General features: G+C 46.3%; 2 protein-coding genes across 8 annotated transcripts in view; one reads left to right on the top strand and one right to left on the bottom strand.

Moving 5' to 3' along the window:
- LOC130275988 (uncharacterized) overlaps window positions 1-26296 on the top strand; it is a 158013-nt gene that overhangs the window by 70543 nt on the left and 61174 nt on the right. The window contains exon 1 of one of the 2 annotated variants that reach the window (XM_056524755.1): window positions 25580-25604. The exons of the other annotated variant lie outside the window; for it this stretch is intronic. The gene's annotated coding sequence lies outside the window, so the exon portion shown is untranslated. Of the gene's footprint in view, window positions 1-25579; window positions 25605-26296 lie in introns of those variants that run through there. 2 annotated transcript variants of the gene reach the window in all.
- Window positions 10302-26296, bottom strand: part of LOC130275990 (uncharacterized) — a 158686-nt gene continuing 142691 nt past the window's right edge. For 5 of the 6 annotated variants that reach the window (XM_056524762.1, XM_056524761.1, XM_056524764.1 and 2 more), the window contains one exon: window positions 10302-12206. In XM_056524762.1, the coding sequence (XP_056380737.1) occupies window positions 11623-12206 (584 nt within the window). In that variant the 3' untranslated portion in view covers window positions 10302-11622. Of the gene's footprint in view, window positions 12207-23399; window positions 23736-26296 lie in introns of those variants that run through there. The other variant, XM_056524760.1, reaches the window with a different exon arrangement.

Here is a 26296-nt window from a genome sequence, read left to right as displayed (position 1 = left end):
CAGAACTTAAAAGTCCCCCGCATAACCCCCCTGCACCTCTCATCACCCCCATAACCCTCTGCACCTCTCATCACCCCTATAACCCTCCTGCACCTCTCATCACCCCCATAACCCCCCTGCACTTCTCATAACCCCCCTGCACCTCTCATCTCCCCCATAACCCCCCTGCACTTCTCATCACCCCCATAACACCCCTGCACTTCTCATCACCCCCATAACCCCCCTGCACCTCTCATCACCCCCATAACCCCCCTGCACCTCTCATCACCCCCATAACCCCCCTGCACCTCTCATCATCCCCATAACTCCCCTGCACTTCTCATCACCCCCATAACCCCCCTGCACCTCTCATCATCCCCATAACTCCCCTGCACCTCTTATAACCCCCATAACTCCCCTGCACTTCTCATCACCCCCATAACCCCCCTGCACCTCTCATCATCCCCATAACTCCCCTGCACCTCTTATAACCCCCATAACACCCCTGAACCTCTTAGGACCCCCATAACCCCCCTGCACCTCTTATGATCCCCATAACACCCCTGCACCTCTTATCACCCCTACACCTCTTATGATCCCCATAACACCCCTCTGCACCACTTATGACCCCCATAACACCCCCTGCACCTCTTATGACCCCCATAACACCCCCTGCACCTCTTATGACCCCCATAACCCCCCTGCACCTCTTATGACCCCCCTGCACCTCTTATAACCCCCATAACACCCCTGCACCTCTTATCACCCCCATAACACCCCTTCACCTCTCATCATCCCCATAACACCCCCCTGCACCTCTTATGACCCCCATAACACCCCCTGCACCTCTTATAACCCCCATAACACCCCTGCACCTCTTATGATCCCCATAACACACCCCCTGCACCTCTTATAACCCCCATAACACTCCCCCTGCACCTCTTATAACCCCCATAACACCCCTGCACCTCTTATGATCCCCATAACACCCCTGCACCTCTCATCATCCCCATAACACCCCCCTGCACCTCTTATGACCCCCATAACACCCCCCTGCTCCTCTTATGACCCCCATAACACCCCCTGCACCTCTTATGACCCCCATAACCCCCTGCACCTCTTATGACCCCCATAACACCCCTGCACCTCTTATGACCCCCCATAACCCCCCACTGTACCTCTTATGACCCCCATAACAACCCCCCCGCACCTCTTATGACCCCCATAACAACCCCCCCGCACCTCTTATGACCCCCTTAACAACCCCCCGCACTTCTTATGACCCCCATAACAACCCCCCTGCACCTCTTATGACCCCCATAACAACCCCCCCGCACCTCTTATGATCCCCATAACACCCCCCCCGCACCTCTTATGACCCCCTTAACAACCCCCTGCACCTCTTATGACCCCCATGACACCCCCCGCACCTCTTATGACCCCCATGACACCCCCTGCACCTCTTATGACCCCCATAACACCACCCCCCGCACCTCTTATGACCCCCATAACACCACCCCCGCACATCTTATGACCCCCATAACACCAACCCCCCCGCACCTCTTATGACCCCCATAACAACCCCCCCGCACCTCTTATGACCCCCTTAACAACCCCCCGCACTTCTTATGACCCCCATAACAACCCCCCTGCACCTCTTATGACCCCCATAACAACCCCCCACGCACATCTTATGACCCCCATAACCCCCCCCCGCACCTCTTATGACCCCCTTAACAACCCCCTGCACCTCTTATGACCCCCATAACACCCCTGCACCTCTTATGACCCCCCATAACCCCCCACTGTACCTCTTATGACCCCCATAACAACCCCCCCCGCACCTCTTATGACCCCCATAACAACCCCCCTGCACCTCTTATGACCTCCTTAACAACCCCCCGCACTTCTTATGACCCCCATAACAACCCCCCTGCACCTCTTATGACCCCCATAACACCACCACCCCGCACCTCTTATCACCCTTGCACCTCTTATGACCCCCATAACACCCCCCCGCACCTCTTATGACCCCCATAACAACCCCCCTGCACCTCTTATGACCCCCATAAAAAAAAACTGCACCTCTTATGACCCCCATAACACCTCCCCGCACCTCTTATGACCCCCTTAACAACCCCCCTGCACCTCTTATGACCCCCATAACACCCCTGCACCTCTTATGACCCCCATGACACCCCCCTGCACCTCTTATGACCCCCATACCCCATAACACCCCTCCCCTGCACCTCTCATCACCCTTGTTGTCCCCTAGCCACCATACGCCCCCCTCCATGCCCCCGGGCCCCCCGCGCCAGTTTACCCTGCCGGGGATCGGATGCGGCGTGAGGCTGCTGCTCCTAGTCCCGTCACTGGATGCTGGAGAGCGCGTGGGGACGTAGGCAGGGACAGGTCAGGTGACTGAAGTAGACGTCACGTGCATGCCTGCGCGGGACACGTGACGTCTCTACTCCAATCAGCCCCTGATCTGTCCGGCCCCTGACCTGTATCTTAAGGGGCCCGTGCCCTAATATAAGGTAATTTTAAAAGAAATGTGCGGGCCCCCCGGACTATGAGTCCCAGTCATAGTCCTGGGGGCTCCCAGTGGTCAGTGAGTGACAGTTGCAGTCACTCACTGACAGGCTAATTAAAAAAAAAAGGCTATGGTGATGTCATAGTGAAAAGGAGAAGATACAAGGGGGGGGGGGGGGGGGGGGTTGGGGTTGGGGCAGACAAGGTCAGATGTAATTACAGGAATGCACTGAACTCCGAAAAAAACGAAGAAAGTTAGTAATGCAGGGTTGCCACTATGCTAAGAAAGATCATTTAACCCCTTCCCTAATAAAAGTTTGAATCACCCCCCTTTTCTATATAAAAAAAAAAAAACTGTGTAAATAAACATAAACATATATGGAATTGCCGCGTGTGGAAATGTCCGAATTATAAAAATATATCTTTAATTAAACCGCACGGTCAATGGCGTACGTGCAAAAAAATTCCAAAAAAACTGGTGCAAAATATGAGCCCTCATACCACCCTATACGCTGAAAAATAAAAAAGTTATAGGGGTCAGAAGATGACAATTTTAAACGTAATAAGCCAACATATGGATTTTTAGCTGCAAAATTGAAAGGGTTATGATTTTTAAAAGGCAAGGAGGAAAAAACGAAAGTGCAAAAACTGGAAAACCCTCCGTCCCCAAGGGGTTAATAAACTGTTTATTGGTTAAATATCTGTGACCCTGAGCCCCATATTTTTTGTATTATAATTCCCTATTTTTCAGACACGGTGGGTATAGGTGTCAGTTGGGCAGCTCGGGTCTTCATTGGTGAAAACTGTATGGAGCCGTATTGAAAACCATATGTATTGACTCTCCATTGAAAACTGTATGCCAAAAGATGCATCCATTTGTGTCCATTTTGCATCCTGTACGGTTTTGTCCATTTTTTTTCCCCGTACCCAAATCCATAGCCTACCACGGTTTTTGGTCCGGGTAAAAAAACGTATTGAAACGTATGAGTTTTTTTAAAATATGGGAGTCAATGGGAACTGTACAGAACCACATGTGCGTACGGTTCCATCCGATTTTCACCATATGGTTTTTTACTTTGCACATTTTTTTTCTTGAAATTTCAATCAAACGAGTGAAACTTTATTCATAATGGAGTGAAAAGTTGAAAACGTATACCTTTTTTTCTTAACAAAACGGATGCAACCGGACATAATTTTTCAAACCGTGTACGGTTTTCAACCGTACACCCCTCGCGCATAAATTCGTGCGGAACTTATGCGCAAGGGGTACTCACGGACAAAAGGCATGTGCTTACCTTTATACTAATGGGATACTTAATCCCCTTGTGCCATTATTCCCCCCTCCATCTTAATCCCCTTGTTCCTTTATTATCCAATATGGCAAAAGGGAATCAGAGGGAGAGGGAATGATAGCACAAGGGGATTAAGATGGAGGGGGGGGGGGGGGGAGGGGGAATGGCGCAAGAGGATCAGAGGGAGGGAAGAATAATGGCACAAGAGATTGAGAAGGAGGGGGGGGGGAGGGTTAATCATTACCCCCTCCCCCCTTCATATTAATCCCCTTGTGCCAATATTCCCCCCTCCATCTTTATCGCCTTGTGCTATTATCGGATATGGCAAAAGGGAATCAGAGGGAGGGAGGGATAATGGTACAAGGGGATTAACATGGAGAGGATTAACATATTAATCCACTTGTGCCATTATCTCCCCTCCCTCTGATCCCCTTTTGCCATTATCCCCCCTCCATCTTAATGCCTTGTGCTATTATTTCTCCTCCCCCCAATCCCCCTGGGCTAATATATATATATATATATATATATATATATATATATATATATATTTATTTATTTTTCACATACAAAAACCCTCCCTCCATCCCATACACATATTTTTCACTTTTTTAGAACTTTACCTGGCCTCCTGCGGTCCCGTGTGGCCTGTCCGTGCATGCAGCGGCAGGACCGCACTGACATGTGACATCCTCCTGCCCTGTGTGGCACCTCCGCTCAACGTCGTGGAGGTCACACGTCAACCACAGTGCTCCCCGGCAACCTCGCAGTAGCCGCAGCCGGAGTACAGAGAGCTTCCACGGCCATGCTCCGCTATGCGCTGACAAATACTGGCCAATGCATGGCCGGTATTTGTCAACGCATTGGCATACCCCCGAACAACCGGTGCCGTACCCCTAGGGGTACGTGTACCGCTGGTTGAGAACCCCTGATTTAATCAGGCTTTACTTTACCTCAGGTGATCCCTCAACTGAGGGTTGTGTACGTCTTTAATCCCTAATTGTTGACATTCTGCGGTTAGAATGATTGGGCCAGGGCTAGAAATGACTTCATGTCTGTAAGCGTGTTAGTTTGTTCACCTTGAAAGAAGAGGGTTAATCGTCTTGGAGAGTTCCCAGTGCTGCTTGAAGAGGAAATGACTAATCAGCATTGCCAGTGACTATCCTATAATTTAATGGCTCCGGGCCATCCCAAGCTGTTGTTTTCCCAGTTGTTCCTCAGGCGTGATTATCACCTTCCTTTCCTCTGAAATACTAATTAATGAAGGGGTTTTGCCTGTCCCTGGCAGCTCCATTTTGCTGTCGTTTGCTGTCTGTTAGATATTGCATGGCTGAAAAAGATATTTGTGTACGTGTATGCATCAAGGAGAATTTTATTAGCGTTCATATAAAGTGGTCAATAATTCTGAATGAAGTACAAGCAGAGAGTTTGTTTAGTATTACAAAAACATGGCTGTTTTTTTTCCCCAAAAACAATGCCACACCTGTGTGGGTATTGCAGCTTAGCTTCATTTACATCAGTGGTCTCAAACTGTGGCCCTCCAGATGTTGCAAAACTTCAACTCTCAGCATGCCCGGACAGCCAACGGCTGTCCGGGCATGCTGAGAGTTGATGTTTTGCAACATCTGGAGGGCCACAATTTGAGACCACTGATTTTCATGAATAGGGCTGCGGTGCAAAACACAAAAAACATGTGGACAAGCGTGATGCTATTTATGGACCCAGCACCAGGACCTTGTTGAAACTGCAACTTCTGTACCCTATATATCCCATGATCTGTAACTCCAGTACACTGTGTACCATAGAACACACTGCACCCAAAAATGAAAACGTAGAGTAGGCCCCATAGCAAGGAATAAAATGGCACCCTCTCCATGCACAAAAGGTCTTGATACACTAAGATTCCTTGCCCTATAGAGAAGTAGTCATTAAATAGTTTTTTTTCCACCTTAAAATTAAAGGGGTACTCCGGTGGAAAACATGTTTTTTTTTGTTTGTTTTTTGTTTTTAAATCAACCGGCTCCAGAAAGTTAAACAGATTTGTAAATTATTTCTATGAAAAATGCTTAATTCTTCCTGTACTTATCAGCTGCTGTATGCTCCACAGGAAGTTGAGTTATTCTTTTCAGTCTGACCACTACTAATCTCTATACTAATACCTCTGTCCATGTCAGGAACTGTCCAGAGTAGGAGCAAATCCCCATAGCAAACCTCTCCTGCTCTGGACAGTTCCTGACATGGACAGAGGTGTCAGCAGAGAGCACTGTGTTCAGACTGGAAAGAACAGCTCAACTTCCTCTGTAGTATACAGCAGCTGATAAGTACTTGAAGGATTAATATTTTTATATAGAAGTCATTTACAAATCTGTTTAACTTTCTGGCACCAGTTGATTTGAAAACAAATTGTTTTCCACTGGAGTACCGCTTTAAGGATGCACCGCCCCTCAAGCTGGCCCCTCTTTGTCCAGGGGCCCCATATCAGCTGCTTCTATGGTGCGTTAATTCCTTGTCTCTAAATTGTATACAGTAAGGCTATGTTCACATGTCCGGAATTGGAATTCGCTTTCAAATTCCGCCGGAGATTCCGCAGCCGGAGAGTCCTATTGTATTCAATGGGATTCTGCTGCACTGTGCACACGTAATTCCGATTTGCACGTCCGCCGAAATAATGAACCTGTCTGTTCTTTCTTCGGACTCCGCACGGAATGCATGGCCGTCTATGAGACGGTGCATTCCCGTGTAGTCCTAGCACTGGCGTGTTATGGCAGCGCCTGCAGTCTGCAGAATGTCCACACGGAGATTTTCCGCGTGGACATGCTGAGGTGTGAACATAGCCTAACTGTGCACACGGTTTCTCTAGTAGGTTCAGCAGTTTCTTCCGATTGTTGAAACAGCAGCTACAGTATCTCTACCAAATCCCCATGAATATATAAAAAAATTATCCTCCAAGCAAACATATTTATTCCTATATAAATACCTCTGCCAAGGCACTTATTGCTTTCTTTAGGGGACACAAAGGACTGGGGATGCCCAAATGAAAGATACAGGATCCCTGTTTCCCCAGTGTTGGTGAACATTCGGATTTCCCTATACTCCCATTGGATTGGCAGTGTAGCGCACCTGGGAGCAGTGGAGTGAAGGCATGGGCTCTGTGTAAGGAGATCAGTGCTGTGCTGTATATGGATTTCTTACCAATAAATGGAACACATTAAAGGGGTACACCACTGGCCAGCGTTCGGAAGTGAATGTTCCGAATGCTGTTTTTGCGCTGCGGGGGTCGGCCACGCCCATTGTGATGCCATGGCCATGCACCCTCAATGCAAGTCTATGGGAGGGGGCGTCACGCCCCCTCCCATTGACTTGCGTTGAGGGGGCATGACCACGATGTCACAAGAGGCGTGGTCGACCCCCACAACACGAAAACAGCATTTGGAACATTTACTTCAGAATGCTGGTCAGTGGAGTACCCCTTTAAAAGCAAGATTGAGATTGCATTAGTAAATGGTTGATCCTTTTTGAGCGGGCTAGTATGTTAGGCCTGCGGACTCCTGTTCCTGCGCTGTAGTATATTGAGGACTATAACTAGCTTGATGGAGTTCCAGTCATGGGAAAGGAATTTTGCTTGGATATTCTTTCAATAAATAGTACAGGGTGGCCGAGGTCCAACCTAGCCATGATTTTTTATGAAACACTACTTAGCTGGGTAGCTTTGTGCTTCACATATGTCTAGAAGCACCAACTTAGTTACTTTAATAAATACCTCAATATACTGTTTTCTTGGTTCAACCTCAATCAACCAGCCAGTCATAAAAAACTAAATTATAACATGTAGAAATCAACAAAAAATGTCATAAAAAATTAACAGATTTTATTAATGATCAAATAATATTAATTTGCATCAATTTATACATCAGATCTAAAATAGGTTTATTAGTTCATTATCTGGCTCATTAAGGTCTGATTTGTATTGCCAATAGTCATCATTATGGAGGGTTTATATAAAATCTATGTCTGGTACCCATGGAATGATAGATGTGCTAGTGCAGGTCAGCTGGAAGCAGCAGCCCCGCCAAGAAATACATGGGTGGTGTTATACAGCAGGGTCATGCATCTAACCTTATGGTCCCCTATGGTCCCGACAATGCTTTTCTTAAATAAGTTGTCTCTGTAGTGCAAAGTGAAGGGATGAGACCCCTGAACACTAGGATTACGTGAAAACAACTTGGAAACTTTACCAAATGTTCTCTGCGAATACAGATATTATACAGTTTCAGCACAGAGCCGGGTGTTATACGTTTTAATTGGATGAGTGAGTGGTTGCTCATTGCCCCTATAGAATCCCCTCAGAAGTAGATATATTGAATAGAAAGTCTCTAATGCACTTGGCATATGTTTTACTGGGTTGCTTGTGGGAAAACAGTCACTACAGAATTCAGTCCAATTAGTTCATACTCTACTAATGATACTAGAACTTTATTCATGGCTTGTTGCGCAGGGCATATGTAGGAAACTTCTGGCAAGTAAGCCACACAGCACTAACTCCAACCGTAGGTCACTGAAGAGGGGTCCTTGTTCAGCTTTATTCTCCTCTGACTAGAGGATACTCCTTTTTAAATCTGGAAACTAGAGCATTTTTCTTTCACAGCATGGTGTGGAGATGATCTATTGGACAAACCCTCCAAATTTCGAACATTGCTGTGATCAGCATATATGTGGCTCAGATGTGTCTCAGGTGATGGAACATGCAACTGGCACAGGAACATGACTTGTAACTGGCTTGAAGCAGGCTTAACTTAAACTGGATACAGGACACTAAATAGGCTTGAACTTCTCCTAGAAGGAACACTAAACTGAGGGTTTTCTTTCTTTCTTTCTTTCTTTTGGTCTGAACTTTACTGGACCCAGGAGGAACACTCTAGACTAAGTACAGCCACTTTACACTGACTAAACTGACTGGCTGGTCAACCCAGCAGGAGTAGAGTTAGAAGACCTGTGGTTCTGAAAAAAGCGAGACTAGAACTCACTGAAACTGATTTGGGTCCAACCCTTTTGGGGAGATGGGGTATGGCTTAGGACTCTTCGCACAGCTTTTTGGAAAGGTCTGCATAGAAAGCTTAGCTGGGGAGTGTCATGTGACCAAGACAACACTCATGGCATATGTAAACATTTAGGGGGAAATTTATCAAAACCTGTCCAGAGGAAAAGCTGCTGAGTTGCCCACAGCAACCAATCAGATCGCTTCTTTCATTTTTTAGAGGCCATGTTAAAAATGAAAGAAGTGATCTGATTGGTTGCTATGGGCAACTCAACAACTTTTCCTCTGGACAGGTTTTGATAAATCTCCCCCTTAAACCTTACACTTTTGTAATACCATTAGAGCAGTGGTTCCCGCTGCGGGTTTAAGCTACATTGGATTTTCTGCAGCAGAATTTCCTCACCAGATTACTCATTGGTTTTAATTAGGTCTGCTGCAGATTTTCCGCAGTGGAAAACATAAAAAACTAGCTGCGGCTTAAACGTGCAGTTGGAAAACTTGCAGGTAATCGACCTGTGTGAACATACACTAAAACATGACGTAACTCAGGATCAGTACAGGATAAGTAATGTATGTACACACTGACCCAACCAGCAGAATAGCGAGTGCAGCTCTGGAGCATAATACAGGATATAACTCAGGATCAGTACAGGATAAGTAATGTATGTACACAGTGACTCCCCCAGCAGAATAGTGAGTATGGCTCTGCTGAGTACTTGTTTTCTGCCTTCCCCATTCACGTGTCTTCTTGCCACCCCCTGCATGTCAGGGACGGGGGGATCTCATTGACGGGGAACAGTATGACATCGGATCAGTTGTCCTCATCACTGAGAATACCCAACACTCTACCCTGACGCTGTCATCCTCCCCCACACTGCCTTCCTCACTAAAATCTCCCCCCCCCCACACACACTGTCCCCCTTCACTAACATCCCCCCACACACTACTCCATCATTGACATCCCCTCCCCCACTGTCCATGTCACTTACATGCTTTCCATACACTGTCCCCGTCACTTACATACCCCCCAAACACTGTCCCTGTCACTTATGCCCTCCCACACACTATCCCTGTCACTTACATCCCCCCACACTGTCCCTGTCACTTACATTTACCCCACACACTGTCCCCGTTACTTACATGCCCCCAAAACTGTCCCCATCACTTACATGCCCCCCACACACTGTCCCCATCACTTACATGCCCCCCACACACTGTCCCCATCACTTACATGCCCCCACACACTGTCCCCATCACTTACATGCCCCCCACACACTGTCCCCATCGCTTATATGCCCCCCACACACTGCCCCCATCATTTACATGCCCCAAACACTGTCCCCATCACTTACATGTTGCCACACACTGCCTCCGTCACTCACATGCCCCCCCCCCCCCCCCCCCCACACACACACACTGTCCCGGTCACTTACATGCCCCCCCACAAACTGCCCTTGTCACCTACATGCCCCCCACACATTGCCCCCATCATTTACATGACCCACACACTGCCCCCGTCACTTACATGCACACATACGGGCTGCACATTACATGTTACAGCCATCTTATGTATGCTGGGAGGGAGGAAATGAACACTCTCAGCGCAGCTTCCCCAGCAAACTAATAGCGATCACAGAGCTGACTCTGCGATTGCTTGTTTCTGCCTGTGGGTCTGTGCACTCTCCTGGACCTACCTAGGAACTGGGGGGTGTCACGCCTCTCAGCTCCCCTGAACCTCCTCTGCCTGCCCAACAACCCCTCTGGATACGCCTTTAGCTTTAATTAATGTGAAACCTGGCAAAATACCGGTGTGGCTAAAGGTATTAACAAGGTAGCGGTGGTATTTTTCCAGACGTCACATGAATCAGTATTACAGCGGCCACCATTACTGATTGTTTTACGCATACCCAAAGGAGTTCTGCTGCGTACCCCTGGGGGTACGCGTACCCCAGGTTGGGAACCGCTACCTTAGAGTATGCTATTAATGCAATGTTATACACAGAAAACAACTTTACAAGTGAACTCACCATATCCCATATAAAGTTTATGCAGTTTAAATAGGTTTCTCTCAGCCGCCCAACATTTTAACTTAGATTGCAGCTAGAACCCGGGTACCAGGGTGCTGCATATGTAACAATAATCCAGTACTTTATATGTTGTAAAGGCTTGCAACTGGTTATGGAGCTAAAGTGCAACTAAGTTTGTCCTGAGAAATCTAATCTGAGTTGTGTAGCCTCGGTCTGGAAAAACAACAAAGGAAACCAAGAAAAAACATGGCTTCTTTGTTCCAGAAACAACAGTTGTGTCTGGTATTGCAGTTAAGTTCTATTGAAATCAATGGGCTGAGCAGTAATACTGAACACAACCTGTAGACACGTGTGGTCCCATTTTCAAAAAAACAGCCCTTTTAATTATATTTAGGTTGTTTGTTATTACTGTATGTCTGGAGCCATTGTGCAGTGACACATTGCATCCCATTGCCCCTCATTTACTACCCATTAAGAACCCCAGTGCGAAGATTGTTCTTCTAGGCCAAAGGAAAAAATGGACTGCAGTTTTCTGCAGCTTGACTTGATCTAAACCTGCAGGTAGTCTGTCTTGGGTATGCAGAAGTAAAGTTTACTCCAAGTAACATTGATATAAACCAGATTTTCGGCCCCAGTATTTCTAACAGTACATAGTTAAAATGGTTATAAAATGAAGCTGCATACTTCACATTGGTGAATATACAGTCTATGGCAAATCCACTAGTCAAAGTCTTTGGGAAAAAAAAGTAGCTACCTACGACTATGGTGGCCAAACTTTGTCAAAAGCTCCTGGTTTTCTTTCAAGGGAACGGGATAAATTGGACCCTGCTTTTGAATGGTTTTGGTTTATCTCATAGTTCTTTACAGCTGAGTTTTGGTCCGTACCATGAGGTTCTTCAGGGGTGTTTATTTTACTTTGATTAATTTGTAGCAAACCCAACTTTTGTAAAGCCTCTTGTCTAGGAGACATCCGGTTATGGGTGACCTGGGGCAGCTGTTTCGAAGACGATGAAAGTTCTGTAACCTTGGAAGCCTCTTCGAAGGAAGCATTGCCTTGTTGACGGATAAATCGAGCTCTTAGCTCCTGGACATTGACACCCGACCTCATTATGGTATCAAACTTTCTCAGGTGATTTGGATGAGAGCCAGTGGACTTCTGTCCTGTGTCTGGAGTGACAGTGATGGATAAACCTGGACAGTCTTCGGAGAAAGATTTAACAATCTTCATCTTTGATGGCGATGGATCTTGCTCTGTTTTGTCTGATTGCTTTACATTTTCAGTCAAACCTTTCTGGTTTCTATCAAGATCTTGAAGTCCTGCAGAATTCCTCAAGTGTTCCTTATCTGGAAAGAAATCAACATCAGTGACTAAATGGTAGTATAAGATTTTATTTAATCAAGGCATGATGTTAGATAATAAAGGAAAACTGTCACTTGTTTTCTCTTGCACTATCCACAGGTACTGGTGGATAGTGTGGGAGATGCTGATTAAAACGAGCCCTATCTTACCTGGACCCGGCCGTTCTCCCGCAATTGTAGTTTTATTATCTGTTGAAATCTGTCTGTAACTGGCACGAACGGGGCTTCGGCGCCTAACTGGCACTGACGTCAGCGCCGCTTATGAATATTCATCCCCCCTCCCCCCAGTTCTCCCTCTCTTTGCCGCTCCTAACTGGGGGGATGAATATTCATAAGCGGCGCTGACGTCAGTGCCAGTTAAGCACCGAAGCCCCGCCCATGCCAGTTACAGGAAGATTTCAACAGATAATAAAACTACAATTGCGGGAGAACGGCGACGCAGATCGGGACAAGGTAGGGCTCATTTTAATCAGCGTCTCCCGCACTATCCACCGGTACCTGTGGATAGTGCAGGATAAAATATCTGACAGTTTTCCTTTAACCCGGGACCCGGGCTTTTTCCGTTTTTTCATTTTCAATTTTTCCTCCTTAACTTTAAAAAATCATAACTCTTACAAATTTTCACCTAAAATTATATATAATGGCTTAATTTTTGCGTCACTAATTCTACTTTGTAATGACATTAGTCATTTTACCCAAAAATTTACGGTGAAACAGGAAAAAAAATCAATGTGCGACAAAATTAATGAAAAAACGCTATTTTGTAAGTTTTCGGGGCTTCTGTTTTTACGCAGTACATTTTTTTGTCAAAAATGATACCTTATCTTTATTCTGTAGGTCAAAATGATACCCTACTTGTATAGGTTTGAATTTGTATCACTTCCGAAAAAAATCATGAATACATGCAGGAAAATTTATACGTTTAAAATGGTAATCTTTTGACCCCTATAACTTTTTTATTTTTCTGTGTTCAGGGCACTTTGAGGACTCATTTTTTGCGCCGTCATCTGAAGTTTTTAGCGGTACAATTTTTGTTCTGATCAGACTTTTTGATCACTTTTTATTCAAAAATGATCAAAAATGCGCTATTTTGGACTTTGGAATTTTTTGCGCGTACGCCATTGAATGAGCGGTTTAAAAAGTGGTATATTTTTATAATTCGGACATTTCCGCATATGTTTATTTTTATTATTATTTACATAATGTTTTTTTTATTTTTGGAAATGCCGGGTGATTCAAACTTTTATTAGGGGAAGGGATAATTGAAAGGGTTAATGATTTTTTTACACTTTTTTAATGCAATATTATAGCTCCTATAGGGGGCTATAACATTGCATGTACTGATCTTTTACACTGATTGATCCATCTCCATAGGAATGGATCAATCAGGGTTTTCGGCGATTGAATGCTCAAGCCTGGATCTCAGGCTTGAAGCATTCATTCGGCGATCGGACAGCACAGGAGAAGGTAAGAAGACCTCCTCCTGTGCTACAGCTGTTCCCTGAGCTAGCCAGGCACTTTTACTTTCGTTTTTAGCCGCGCGGCTCAGCTTTGAGCGCGCGACTAAAGGGTTAATAGCGTGCGGCACAGCGATCAGTGCCGCACGCTATTAGAGGCGGGTCCCGGCTTCACTATGACGCCGGGCCCGCCGCGATATGATGCGGGGTCACCGTGTGACCCCGCGTTATATCGCAGGATCGGGACTCATGACGTATGCATACGTCATGGGTCCTTAAGAGGTTAAGCTGAATTTATCATGACTACACTAATATATATATATATATATATATATATATATATATATATATATATATAACTCAATGACCCTGATTTACTATTGTAAACCCGACATGTGTTGTCAGGCTGTCTGTGTTGCCAGAAATGCTGTCTGCGCCAGAATTTGCACCAGAATTGGAAAAAAAAACAGACTAACTCTCCATTTTACTGAGAAAACCCTGAAAAGGGGTCTGGCCATAAGGGAAAGTGGGCAAGGCCACAAAAAAAAGGGGGCGTGTCTCCGACATTTTCACAAAAACTCACCACATTTAAGGTTTCCACAGAAAATTTAGTGGATTTCAGCTGAGGAAAACCCGACAGTTCATGTGTAAGTCATGTGTCATGACTAAGGCCCGGTAGGGCGGAAATGCGTCAGAGAGGGGGAGGTGACGACCTCACCACATGGACTTGCACCTTGTTTGGTTTTCTATGGATTTTGATTTTAATAAGAAGAAATAAATGGACGTTTTACCAGTGCTGTGAATTTCTAATTTCTATAATTTACAAATCTGTTTAACTTTCTGGAGCCAGTTGATATATTAAAAAAAGTTTTTTTTACCTGGATAACCCCTTTAAAGTCCCATACATGTCTATGGGAAATATTTGTTACTGTATGACTTCTAAATGGCTGGAGATATTTCGATAATACTTGGTCACATGTTACTTATATGTCCACTAAAAATATAGGATAGTTAATTTAACCCTAACCTACCCACATTTGCAAGGGTCGGGGTTTTTATTTAAAGTCTAATGCAAATCCATGAGAAATGTATGTTTCAGTATAACTTCCGTACGGCTGGAAATATTTCGATAATACTTGGTCACATGTTACTTATATGTCAAATAAAAATATATAATAGTTAGACTAACCCCTAACCTACCCCCATATGTGAAGGATGGGGTTTTTGTCCCATGCAAGTATATAGGACTTCTGGTGCCTTACTCCACAAGCCTCCTTTATCCTGGTGAATGTGTCGGTCATTGGCAAGCCACACCCTCCCTGCATTCCATGCCCCATCCTGCAAAAATCCGCCCACCCTTTAAGCTACACCCCTTTTATTTTCAGCTTACAATATCTTTCCCACAAAGCAGCTACACCTGAGGATGGGATATGAGGATTAGTGAGGATTAGATATGGGGACGGGATATGAGGTTGGAATATGAGGATGGGATATGAGGACAGGATATGAGGTTGGGATTTTGAGATGGGATATGGGGACAGCATACAGGAACGGGATATGAGGACAGGATATGAGGACGGGATATGAGGTCAGGATATGAGCTAGGGATATGGGGATCGAATATGGGGACGGGATATGAGTTCGGAATATGAGGTCGGGATATGGGGACGGGATATGAGGTTGAGATATGAGGACAAAATATGAGGACAGGATATGAGGTCGGAATATGATGAGGGGATTTAAGGTCGGCATAAGAGGAGGGGATATGGGGTCAGGATTTAAGGACGGGATTTGAGGACAAAAGCCTCCTCCTTTGTTGCTTTTCCTCCCCCACAAGGATAAGGAAGGAAAAAATGGGCAACGCCGGGTACTCAGCTAGTCTATATATGAAACTCAATGGCCCAGATTTATCAAACTGTGTGAGAGAAAATGTGGAGTGATCTCCCCACAGCGACCAATCACAGCTCAGCTAATGATCTCTGGTAAAGTAAAAGCTGAGATATGTTTGTCTGCAGTGGGGAAATCACTCCACATTTTCTCTCACACAGTTTGATAAATCTGGGCCAGTGTGTGTGTGTGTATGTATATGTGTGTGTGTATGTATATGTGTGTGTGTATGTATATGTGTGTGTATGTATATGTGTATGTATATGTGTGTGTGTATGTATATGTGTGTGTGTATGTATATGTGTGTGTGTATGTATGTGTGTGTGTGTATGTATGTGTGTGTGTGTATGTATGTGTGTGTGTGTATGTATGTGTGTATGTATATGTGTGTGTGTATGTATATGTGTGTGTGTATGTATATGTGTGTGTGTATGTATATGTGTGTGTGTATGTATATGTGTGTGTGTATGTATGTGTGTATGTTGCAGCATCACTTCCAAATGGCTAAAGATATTACTATGAAACTTGGTAATTATATGTCAACAACAAACATAGGATAGATCATTTAACCCTTACCCACCCCTATTTGCGAGGGTCGGGGTTTTTGTTTAAAGTCCCATACAAGTCTATGGGAAATATATGTTACTGCATAACTGCCAAACGGCTGGAGATATTTCGATTATACTTGGTCACATTTTACTTATATATCCACTTAACCCCTTAACGACGCAGGACGTATATTTACGTCCTGCGCCGGCTCCCGCGATATGAAGCGGGATCGCGCCGCGATCCCGCATCATATCGCGTCGGTCCCGGCGCTAATCAACGGCCGGGACCCGCGGCTAATACCACACATCGCCGATCGCGGCGATGTGCGGTATTAACCCTTTAGAAGCGGCGGTCAAAGCTGACCGCCGCTTCTAAAGTGAAAGTGAAAGTGACCCGGCTGCTCAGTGGGGCTGTTCGGGACCGCCGCGGTGAAATCGCGGCGTCCCGAACAGCTGACCGGACACCGGGAGGGCTCTTACCTGCCTCCCCGGTGTCCGATCGACGAATGACTGCTCCGTGCCTGAGATCCAGGCAGGAGCAGTCAAGCGCGGATAACACTGATCACAGGCGTGTTAATGCACGCCAGTGATCAGCATTAGAGATCAGTGTGTGCAGTGTTATAGGTCCCTATGGGACCTATAACACTGCAAAAAAAAATGTAAAAAAAAAGTGTTAATAAAGGTCATTTAACCCCTTCCCTAATAAAAGTTTGAATCACCCCCCTTTTCCCATAAAAAAAATAAAACAGTGTAAAAAAAATAAAAAATAAACATATGTGGTATCGCCACGTGCGTAAATGTCCGAACTATAAAAATATATCATTAATTAAGCCGTACAGTCAATAGCGTACGCGCAAAAAAATTCCAAAGTCCAAAAAAGCGTATTTTGGTAACTTTTTATATCACTAAAAAATGAATAAAAAGTGATCAAAAAGTCCGATCAAAACAAAAATCATACCGATAAAAACTTCAGATCACGGCGCAAAAAATGAGTCCTCATAACACCCCATACGTGGAAAAATAAAAAGTTATAGGGGTCAGAAGATGACATTTTTAAACGTATATGTCACGATGCCGGCTGGCAGGTAGTGGATCCTCTGTGCCAGAGAGGGATTGGCGTGGACCGTGCTAGAGGATCGGTTCTAAGTCACTACTGGTTTTCACCAGAGCCCGCCGCAAAGCGGGATGGTCTTGCTGCGGCGGTAGTGACCAGGTCGTATCCCCTAGCAACGGCTCAACCTCTCTGGCTGCTGAAGATAGGCGCGGTACAAGGGAGTAGACAGAAGCAAGGTCGGACGTAGCAGAAGGTCGGGGCAGGCAGCAAGGATCGTAGTCAGGGGCAACGGCAGAAGGTCTGGAATCACAGGCAAGGAACACACAAGGAACGCTTTCACTGGCACTAGGGCAACAAGATCCGGCGAGGGAGTGAAGGGGAAGTGAGGTGATATAGGGAAGTGCACAGGTGTAAACACTAATTGGAACCACTGCACCAATCAGCGGTGCAGTGGCCCTTTAAATCGCAAAGACCCGGCGCGCGCGCGCCCTAGGGAGCGGGGCCGCGCGCGCCGGGACAGAACTGACGGGGAGCGAGTAAGGTACGGGAGCCGGGGTGCGCATCGCGAGCGGGCGCTACCCGCATCGCGAATCGCATCCCGGCCGGAGGTGGTAACGCAGCGCCCCGGGTCCGTGGAACCGACCGGGGCGCTGCAGTGAGGGAAGTGTAGCGAGCGCTCCGGGGAGGAGCGGGGACCCGGAGCGCTCGGCGTAACAGTACCCCCCCCCTTGGGTCTCCCCCTCTTCTTGGGGCCTGAGAACCTGAGGATCAGACTTTTGTCCAGGATATTGTCCTCAGGTTCCCAGGACCTCTCTTCTGGACCACAACCCTCCCAATCCACTAAAAAAAAAGTTCTTCCCCTGACCTTTTTAGAGGCCAAAATCTCTTTGACAGAGAAGATGTCCGAGGAGCCGGAAACAGGAGTGGGAGGAACAGATTTAGGAGAAAAACGGTTGAGGATGAGAGGTTTAAGAAGAGAGACGTGAAAGGCATTAGGGATACGAAGAGAAGGAGGAAGAAGAAGTTTGTAAGAGACAGGATTAATTTGACACAAAACTTTAAAAGGACCAAGATAGCGTGGTCCCAACTTATAGCTCGGGACACGGAAACGGACATATTTAGCGGAGAGCCATACCTTGTCTCCAGGGGAAAAAATGGGAGGAGCTCTTCTTTTCTTATCTGCGAATCTCTTCATGCGAGAAGAAGCCTGTAAGAGAGAATTTTGGGTCTCTTTCCATATGGTGGAAAGATCACGAGAAATTTCATCCACAGCGGGCAGACCAGAGGGCAAGGGGGTAGGGAGGGGGGGAAGAGGGTGACGGCCGTACACCACGAAAAACGGAGATTTGGAGGAAGATTCAGAGATTCTGAAATTATACGAGAATTCGGCCCAAGGTAGAAGATCTGCCCAGTCATCCTGGCGGGAGGAAACAAAATGTCGTAAATAGTCACCCAAGATCTGGTTAATTCTCTCTACTTGTCCATTGGATTGAGGATGGTATGCAGAAGAAAAATTTAATTTAATCTTGAGTTGTTTACAGAGAGCCCTCCAGAATTTAGACACAAATTGGACGCCTCTATCCGAGACGATCTGTGTAGGCAACCCGTGAAGACGAAAAATGTGTACAAAAAATTGTTTAGCCAACTGAGGCGCTGAAGGAAGGCCAGGAAGAGGGATGAAATGTGCCATTTTGGAGAATCGATCAACGACCACCCAAATAACAGTGTTGCCATGGGATGGGGGTAAGTCAGTAATAAAATCCATACCAATCAGAGACCAAGGTTGTTCGGGGACAGGTAGAGGATGAAGAAAACCAGCGGGCTTCTGGCGAGGAGTCTTATCCCGGGCACAGATAGTGCAGGCTCGCACAAAGTCCACCACATCAGTCTCTAGAGTCGGCCACCAATAGAAGCGAGAGATGAGTTGCACAGATTTCTTGATGCCCGCATGACCTGCGAGATGGGAGGAGTGACCCCATTTGAGGATCCCAAGGCGTTGGCGTGGAGAAACAAAGGTCTTTCCTGGAGGAGTTTGCCTGATGGAGGCTGGAGAAGTGGAAATCAGGCAGTCAGGAGGAATGATGTGTTGAGGAGAGAGTTCAATTTCAGAGGCATCTGAGGAACGAGAGAGAGCATCGGCCCTAATGTTTTTATCAGCAGGCCGAAAGTGAATTTCAAAATTAAATCGGGCAAAGAACAGAGACCACCTGGCCTGACGAGGATTCAGCCGTTGGGCAGACTGGAGGTAGGAGAGGTTCTTGTGATCGGTGTAAATAATAACTGGAAATCTTGATCCCTCCAGCAGATGCCTCCATTCCTCAAGTGCTAATTTAATGGCTAGAAGCTCTCGATCCCCGATGGAGTAGTTCCTCTCCGCCGGAGAGAAGGTCCTGGAAAAAAAACCACAAGTAACAGCATGCCCGGAAGAGTTTTTTTGTAGAAGGACAGCTCCAGCTCCCACTGAGGAGGCATCAACCTCCAATAGGAAGGGTTTAGATGGGTCAGGTCTGGAGAGCACGGGAGCCGAAGAAAAGGCAGACTTGAGTCGTTTAAAGGCGTCTTCCGCTTGAGGAGGCCAGGACTTGGGATCGGCATTTTTTTTTGTTAAAGCCACAATAGGAGCCACAATGGTAGAAAAATGTGGAATAAATTGCCTGTAATAATTGGCGAACCCCAAAAAACGTTGGATGGCACGGAGTCCGGAGGGGCGTGGCCAATCTAAGACGGCAGAGAGTTTATCTGGGTCCATTTGTAGTCCCTGGCCAGAGACCAAGTATCCTAGAAAAGGAAGAGATTGGCATTCAAACAGACATTTCTCTATTTTGGCATAGAGTTGATTATCACGAAGTCTCTGAAGAACCATACGGACATGCTGGCGGTGTTCTTCTAGATTGGCAGAAAAAATCAGGATATCGTCCAGATATACAACAACACAGGAGTATAGTAGATCACGAAAAATTTCATTAACAAAGTCTTGGAAGACGGCAGGGGCGTTGCATAGACCAAAGGGCATGACCAGATACTCAAAGTGTCCATCTCTGGTGTTAAATGCCGTTTTCCATTCATCCCCCTCTCTGATGCGGATGAGATTATAAGCACCTCTTAAGTCCAGTTTGGTAAAAATATGGGCACCTTGGAGACGATCAAAGAGTTCAGAGATGAGGGGTAGGGGGTAGCGGTTCTTAACCGTGATTTTATTAAGACCGCGGTAGTCAATGCAAGGACGTAGAGAGCCATCTTTTTTGGACACAAAGAAAAATCCGGCTCCGGCAGGAGAGGAGGATTTACGGATAAAGCCCTTTTTTAAATTTTCTTGGACGTATTCAGACATGGCAAGAGTCTCTGGGACAGACAGAGGATAGATTCTGCCCCGGGGTGGAGTAGTGCCCGGGAGGAGGTCAATGGGACAATCATAAGGCCTGTGAGGAGGTAGAGTCTCAGCTTGTTTTTTGCAAAAAACGTCCGCAAAGTCCATATAGGCCTTAGGGAGACCGGTTACATGAGGAAGCACAGGGACACGGCGAGGTTTACTGGGAACCGGTTTTAAGCAGTCCTTGGAACAAGAGGGCCCCCAACTCTTGATCTCCCCAGTGGACCAATCCAGGATTGGGGAATGGAGTTGAAGCCAGGGAAGTCCAAGAAGGATTTCAGAAGTGCAATTGGGGAGGACCAACAGTTCAATCCTCTCGTGATGAGATCCGATGCACATTAGAAGGGGCTCCGTGCGGAAACGTATAGTACAGTCCAATCTTTCATTGTTTACACAATTGATGTAGAGGGGTCTGGCGAGACTGGTCACCGGGATGTTGAACTTGCTGACGAGAGAGGCTAAGATGAAATTTCCTGCAGATCCAGAGTCCAAGAAGGCCACAGCAGAGAAGGAGAAGGCAGAGGCAGACATCCGCACAGGCACAGTAAGACGTGGAGAAGCAGAGTAGACATCAAGGACTGTCTCACCTTTGTGCGGAGTCAGCGGACGTCTTTCCAGGCGGGGAGGACGGATAGGACAATCCTTCAGGAAGTGTTCGGTACTAGCACAGTACAGGCAGAGATTCTCCATGCGGCGTCGTGTCCTCTCTTGGGGTGTCAGGCGAGACCGGTCGACCTGCATAGCCTCCACGGCGGGAGGCACAGGAACAGATTGCAGGGGACCAGAGGAGAGAGGAGCCGGGGAGAAGAAACGCCTCGTGCGAACAGAGTCCATATCCTGGCGGAGCTCCTGACGCCGTTCGGAAAAACGCATGTCAATGCGAGTGGCAAGATGGATGAGTTCATGTAGGTTAGCAGGGATTTCTCGTGCGGCCAGAACATCTTTAATGTTGCTGGATAGGCCTTTTTTAAAGGTCGCGCAGAGTGCCTCATTATTCCAGGATAATTCTGAAGCAAGGGTACGGAACTGTACGGCATACTCGCCAACGGAAGAATTACCCTGGACCAGGTTCAACAGGGCAGTCTCAGCAGAAGAGGCTCGGGCAGGTTCCTCAAAGACACTTCGAATTTCCGAGAAGAAGGAGTGTACAGAGGCAGTGACGGGGTCATTGCGGTCCCAGAGCGGTGTGGCCCAAGCCAGGGCTTTTCCAGACAGCAGGCTGACTACGAAAGCCACCTTAGACCTTTCAGTGGGGAACTGGTCCGACATCATCTCCAAGTGTAATGAACATTGGGAAAGAAAGCCACGGCAAAACTTAGAGTCCCCATCAAATTTATCCGGCAAGGATAGTCGTATTCCAGAAGCGGCCACTCGCTGCGGAGGAGGTACAGGAGCTGGCGGAGGAGATGATTGCTGGAGCTGTGGTAGTAACTGTTGTAGCATAACAGTCAGTTGAGACAGCTGTTGGCCTTGTTGCGCAATCTGTTGTGACTGCTGGGCGACCACCGTGGTGAGGTCAGCGACAACTGGCAGAGGAACTTCAGCGGGATCCATGGCCGGATCTACTGTCACGATGCCGGCTGGCAGGTAGTGGATCCTCTGTGCCAGAGAGGGATTGGCGTGGACCGTGCTAGAGGATCGGTTCTAAGTCACTACTGGTTTTCACCAGAGCCCGCCGCAAAGCGGGATGGTCTTGCTGCGGCGGTAGTGACCAGGTCGTATCCCCTAGCAACGGCTCAACCTCTCTGGCTGCTGAAGATAGGCGCGGTACAAGGGAGTAGACAGAAGCAAGGTCGGACGTAGCAGAAGGTCGGGGCAGGCAGCAAGGATCGTAGTCAGGGGCAACGGCAGAAGGTCTGGAATCACAGGCAAGGAACACACAAGGAACGCTTTCACTGGCACTAGGGCAACAAGATCCGGCGAGGGAGTGAAGGGGAAGTGAGGTGATATAGGGAAGTGCACAGGTGTAAACACTAATTGGAACCACTGCACCAATCAGCGGTGCAGTGGCCCTTTAAATCGCAAAGACCCGGCGCGCGCGCGCCCTAGGGAGCGGGGCCGCGCGCGCCGGGACAGAACTGACGGGGAGCGAGTAAGGTACGGGAGCCGGGGTGCGCATCGCGAGCGGGCGCTACCCGCATCGCGAATCGCATCCCGGCCGGAGGTGGTAACGCAGCGCCCCGGGTCCGTGGAACCGACCGGGGCGCTGCAGTGAGGGAAGTGTAGCGAGCGCTCCGGGGAGGAGCGGGGACCCGGAGCGCTCGGCGTAACAGTATAAATTTTCCTGCATGTAGTTATGATTTTTTCCAGAAGTGCGACAAAATCAAACCTATATAAGTAGGATATCATTTTAACCATATGGACCTACAGAATAATGATAAGGTGTAATTTTTACCGAAATATGCACTGCGTAGAAACGAAAGCCCCCAAAATTTACAAAATGGCGTTTTTTTTTCGATTTTGTCGCACAATGATTTTTTTTTCCGTTTCGCCGTGCATTTTTGGGTAAAATGACTAATGTCACTGCAAAGTAGAATTGGCGACGCAAAAAATAAGCCATAATATGGATTTTTAGGTGGAAAATTGAAAGGGTTATGATTTTTAAAAGGTAAGGAGGAAAAAACGAAAGTGCAAAAACGGAAAAACCCTGAGTCCTTAAGGGGTTAAAATATAGGATAGTTAATTTAACCCTACCCCCATTTGCGAAGGTCAGGGTTTTTGTTTAAAGCCCAATGCAAATCTATGGGCAATGTATGTTCCAGGATAACTTCCATATGGCTGGACATATTTCGCTAATATATGGTGACATGTTACTTATATGTCAAATAAAAATATATAATAGTTAAATTAACCCTAACCTACCCCCATATGTGAAGGATGGGGTTTTTGCTTCAAGTCCCATACAAGTATGTGAAACTTCCGGTTTCATACTCCACAAGCTCCGCTCTGCATCTCCTGGTGAATGAATCAGTCCGTCCGGCAAGCCACACCCTCCCCGCATTCGATGCCCTATTTTGCAAAGACAGGCCCATCCTTTAAGCCACACCCCTTTTATTTTCAGGTTGCGATATGGGGATGGGATATGGGGACGGGATATGGGGACAGGATATGAGGATGGGACATGAGGAAGAGACATGAGGAAGAGACATGAGGACGGCATAAGAGGAAGGGATATGAAGAGGGGATTTGGGGTCGGGATATGAGTTTGGGATATGAGGAGGGAATATAAGGAGGGGATTGGGGTCGGAATATGAGGACAAAAGCCTCCTCTTATTTTGCTTTTCCTCCCCCACATGGATTACGTAGGAAAAACCGGGCAGCGCTGGGTACTCAGCTAGCATGCTTGAGAAAGGCAGCACATTGCATCTGTATTTTTAATGGATTAAAGCTACCATTTTTTTTCATCCGAACTGAGTGCTGCAACCGCTTTTTCTTGTCTGTATTTGGGGACCAGCGACCAAGGTCTGTTTGGCTGCTTGCACCAGAAATCTCTCTTTTTTTGTGTGGCGTGCTGCCCTCTGCTATATTTTTTTCTATAAATATATATATATATATATATATATATATATATATATATAAACTCAATGGGGGAGTTTTATCAAAACCTGTGCAAAGGCAAAGTTGCCTATAGCAACAATCAGCTCGCTTCTTTCATTTTCAACAAGGTCTCTGTGAAATGAAAGAAGCGATCTGATTGGTTGCTATGGGTAACTGGGCAACTTTGCCTCTGCACAGGTTTTGATAAATCTTCCCCAATGTATTTGTGTGTGTGTGTATGTATGTTTATATGTATGTATGTATGTTCCAGCATCACCTACAAACGGCTAAAGATATTAACATGAAATTTGGCACAAATGTTACTTATATGTCAAAAACAAACATAGGATAGGTCATTTAACTCTTACCCACCCATAGTTGGGAGTGTTGGGGTTTATATTTAAAGTCTCATACAAGTCTATGGGAGATATGTTACTGCATAACTTCCAAACAGCTGGAGATATTTCGATAATACTTGGTGACATGTTACTTATATGCCCACTAAAAATATATGATAGTTAATTTTACCCTTAACTACCCCCATTTGCGAGTGTCAGGGTTTATGTTTAAAGTCCCATGCAAATCTATGGGAAATGTATGTTCCCACATAACTTCTGTACGGCTGGAGGTATTTCGATAATACTTGGTCACATGTTACCTATATGTCAAATAAAAATATATTATAGTTAAATTAACCCTCACCTACCACCTTATGTGAAGGATGGGGTTTTGTTTCAAGTCCCATGCAAGTATATGGAACTTCTGGTACCTTACTCCACAAGCCCCGCTCTGCATCTCCTGGTGAATGCATCAGTCCGGCTGGCAAGTCACACACCCCCACATACCATTCCCCATCTTGCAAAGACACGCCAACCCTTTAAGCCACACCCATTTTATTTTCCGCTTACAATATCTTTACCACAACTCAGCCCCACCTGAGGACGGGATATGAGGATTAGATATGGGGACAGGATATGAGGATTAGAAATGGGGATTAGATATGAGGACAGGATATTGGGAAGGGATATGAGGATGGGATATGGTGACGGGATATGGTGACAGGATATGGGGATAGGATATGAGGTTGTGATATGGGGACAGGATATGAAGATGGAATATGAGATCGGGATATAAGGACTGGATATGAGGTTGTCATATGAGATCGGGATATGAGGATGGGATATGAGGATGGGACATGAGGACAGGACACGAGGACGGGACACGAGGACGGGACATGAGGACAGGATATGAGGACGGGATATGAGGAAGGCAAATGAGGAAGGGATTTGGGGTTGGGATATGAGGAATGCATATGGGGTCAGGATTTGAGGACAGCATATGAGGACAAAAGCTTCCTCCTTTGTTGCTTTTCCTCCCCCACAAGGATTAGGTAGGAAAAAACGGGCAGCGCTAGGTACTCAGCTAGTGTCTTAATAAATGTCACATTGGTCTCCATTTAGATGGACAACATGAAGTCAACTTAGTAAAGGCTCCTTGGCTTGAATGGATGTGTACCCCTAGGTGAACTGGGTGAGTATGAGTGACCTGATAATGACTTCAAATATAGATGTATGGGGCCACCACCAGTAGTCATCTGACATATACTGGATCCAATCTACGAATTTCATTTGGATCAAAGCATTTTGTTTTCCTTTTTAATGCCCAGCAATACTGTATGTATGGCCAGCATTGTAGCATTGACCTGGCTACACCACAAGATGGCTATAGTAAACCCCTTATTATAGAGTATTTCAGTCCATATCCAGTATGAATGGTACTCAGATACTGTGGAGAACAAGGCCAAATGTTATAAGGCCTGTGGTTTTTAAAGTCAGCTTTTTATCAAAAGCTTGGCTACCACATTACCTAGATGGTATGTGAAACTTGTTCCTTCTCCGATACTGTGGCAGAGGTCTGTTTTTTTTTTTTTTACAAAGTTATTTCATGAGCAGCAAGCAAAGTTGCCTCTCCCCCATCAATTTTGTCAGAATCACTCATGATCTTTGGTATTGAAAGGGCTAGTTGTAATCTCCTTAGTTGTTAAAGGGACACTGACAGATGGTTAGTGTCGGTGATTCTGGGTAAAACAATGTATTCCTTACTCTTATCCGTTCGGCCATTCCCGACATATAGCAGGAAGTTGCAATATGCCAATCAACTGTTAACTGCACCAGGGACAGGTTTAAAGACTATCTGCACCTCTACAACAGGACCCAGGGAAT

This window comes from Hyla sarda, chromosome 6, assembly GCF_029499605.1.
Source record: "Hyla sarda isolate aHylSar1 chromosome 6, aHylSar1.hap1, whole genome shotgun sequence".
In the NCBI taxonomy this organism is placed as follows: domain Eukaryota; kingdom Metazoa; phylum Chordata; class Amphibia; order Anura; family Hylidae; genus Hyla; species Hyla sarda.
Note: the sequence above shows the minus strand (reverse complement) of the source record. Positions and strands in the feature narration are given on the sequence as shown.